A 2,500-nucleotide genomic window follows, 5' to 3' on the forward strand; every position below is an offset into this window, starting at 1 on the left:
CACACACACTGAGGCATCTCTTTATGGAAAACACACTGTCATCACTGTGTGTGTGTGTGTGTGTGTGTGTGTGTGTGTGTGTGTGTGTGACTTACTGATGGTTGACACAAACATGATGATAAAACCAGCAAACATGGGGATGTGATACCCAACCCTGCAGAGACAGAGAGACAGATAGAGAGACAGACAGACAGACAGACAGACAGACAGACAGAGAGAGAGACAGATATCAGTCACACTGGACATTGTACTGCAGTGTGAGTACTTTTGATTCATGACTTTTAGAAGTATTTAGAAGTATTTCTATTATCTTTCACCACTTATTGTAGAAACAAGAGATGTTTTGTAATCAGGAACATGACAGGTAGTCACAGAGGTTTTGAAATCGGCCAATCAGCTACCTGTTGGTGAGCGGGCCGACGAATGGGTTGATGAGCAGCTGGACCAGAGCTTTAGAGGCGAACAACAGGCCGACGCGAACGTTCTCCTCCCCCAGAAACGCACTGTCCTGAAGACAGGAGGCGTCCTGCAGGAGAGAGAGAGGTGAACTCACCTGTGAACTCACCTGTGAACTCAGGCGTCATGGTACACGTCACCTACCGAAGCGCCGGTGGTCTCGTTGAGCTGCAGGTCTGTTGTGGGCTCGGCGTCGGGGCGGGGCGGTTCGGTCCGGATCTCGGAGCGCAGACCGAAGGTGGAGTTGTCGAACAGCGACAGCAGAGGAGACGAGCGGGGGCTCCGCGCCGACGGAGTACCCGGGATCGGTGCACTGCGGCTGGGAAGAGGGAGCAGGGAGGGCTGGGCGGTCTGGGGCTCTGGACTGGGATGCTCCATGGCGTAGAGGAAGGTCGGGATGATCGGCACTGAGGAGGAGGAGGGATCGATTGGTTTAGTAAAGATAAACGTTAGACGTTTTGTCTTGAGAACCTTTTAATGAGCAGAACGATGTAAACATGGCCTCAGTGGATGTAATAAACATGACCTACATGACTTTACAGCTCTCTGTTAAAGTCAACGTAAAGTATGTAAAGTAGGAAATGGTGTTTCATTTCTTCCTCACTGACTAACTGGAGTCTTCCTCAGTGCTGACACCACTGGCCAAAATATATATTACAGCAACACGACTGAATCAAACAGTGTTCTTCTTTAGCTGCAGGAACTGTGACGTCCACACAGAAACTGTAAGGAACAAAAGCACAATGTTCTCCAGTAGAACAGAGACTCCAGAGCTACGCGTGAGAGACGTGTGCTGATCACATGTATTGACCCATAATCTAGTAAAGAAGCACACCCTTTAGTTATTAAAGAGTACTGTAATACTCACGTACTTTATGTAACTAAGCAACCAATTTACTTCCTGTTTACAGCGGCACCCATTTCTAAAACGATGCTGGAACACTCGTGTGGACGGAAATTGCCGAAAACTGTTCAGCCAGAAACTGACAGCAACTGACGAAAACGAGCAAAAAAATGACCAAAAAATTACAAAAATTACAAAAAATGACGAAAACTGCAACTGCCCAAAAAGGGACAAAAAAGGACAAACACACTTTTAACGTACGTTAAACACACAAACAAATAAGATCTACTGTAAATATACATAGAATATGAGACACTTTAATGCTTCTCATTACAGATTAATCTGTTAAAATATGAACTCATTATTCTTTTATTTCACTGCAGGACTTAGGATTCAGGATTCAGGATTCAGGATTCATTGATTGATTGATTGATTGATTCATTCATTGATTGATTGATTGATTGATTGATTCATTGATTCATTGATTGATTCATTGATTGATTGATTGATTGATTCATTCATTGATTGATTGATTGATTGATTGATTCATTGATTCATTGATTGATTCATTCATTCATTCATTCATTCATTCATTCATTCATTCATTGATTGATTGATTGATTGATTGATTGATTGATTGATTCATTCATTGATTCATTGATTCATTGATTGATTGATTGATTGATTGATTCATTGATTGATTCATTGATTCATTAATTGATTCATTGATTGATTCATTGATTGATTCATTCATTCATTCATTCATTCATTAATTGATTGATTGATTGATTGATTGAATGATTGATTCATTGATTGATTCATTGATTCATTGATTCATTGATTCATTCATTGATTGATTCATTAATTTATTGATTGATTGATTAATTGATTCATTGATTCATTGATTGATTCATTGATTGATTCATTGATTCACTGATTCATTGATGCATTGATTGATTGATTGATTGATTCATTGATTCATTGATTCATTCATTGATTCATTCATTCATTGATTCATTCATTAATTAATTGATTCATTGATTCATTGATTAATTGATTCATTGATTCATTGATTCATTCATTGATTCATTGATTCATTCATTAATTGATTCATTGATTCATTGATTGATTCATTAATTGACTCATTGATTGATTCATTGATTCATTAGGAGGTAAAAATGTATTTAAAGCCATAAAGAA

The 2,500-nt window shown here is 39.0% G+C and overlaps 1 protein-coding gene across 1 annotated transcript in view; it reads right to left on the reverse strand.

Moving 5' to 3' along the window:
- Positions 1-2,500, reverse strand: part of LOC137866846 (chromaffin granule amine transporter) — a 39,297-nt gene that overhangs the window by 33,243 nt on the left and 3,554 nt on the right. Inside the window, exons 3-5 of the mRNA XM_068703030.1 lie at positions 601-863; positions 402-526; positions 96-154 (exon numbers count right to left, since the gene is read on the reverse strand). Coding sequence (XP_068559131.1) covers positions 96-154; positions 402-526; positions 601-863 — 447 coding nt within the window. The remainder of the gene's footprint in view (positions 1-95; positions 155-401; positions 527-600; positions 864-2,500) is intronic.

Source organism: Cebidichthys violaceus, unplaced genomic scaffold (assembly GCF_023349555.1).
Source record: "Cebidichthys violaceus isolate CVI_PGR_0920_01 unplaced genomic scaffold, fCebVio1.0.p SCAF_9, whole genome shotgun sequence".
Lineage (NCBI taxonomy): Eukaryota > Metazoa > Chordata > Actinopteri > Perciformes > Stichaeidae > Cebidichthys > Cebidichthys violaceus.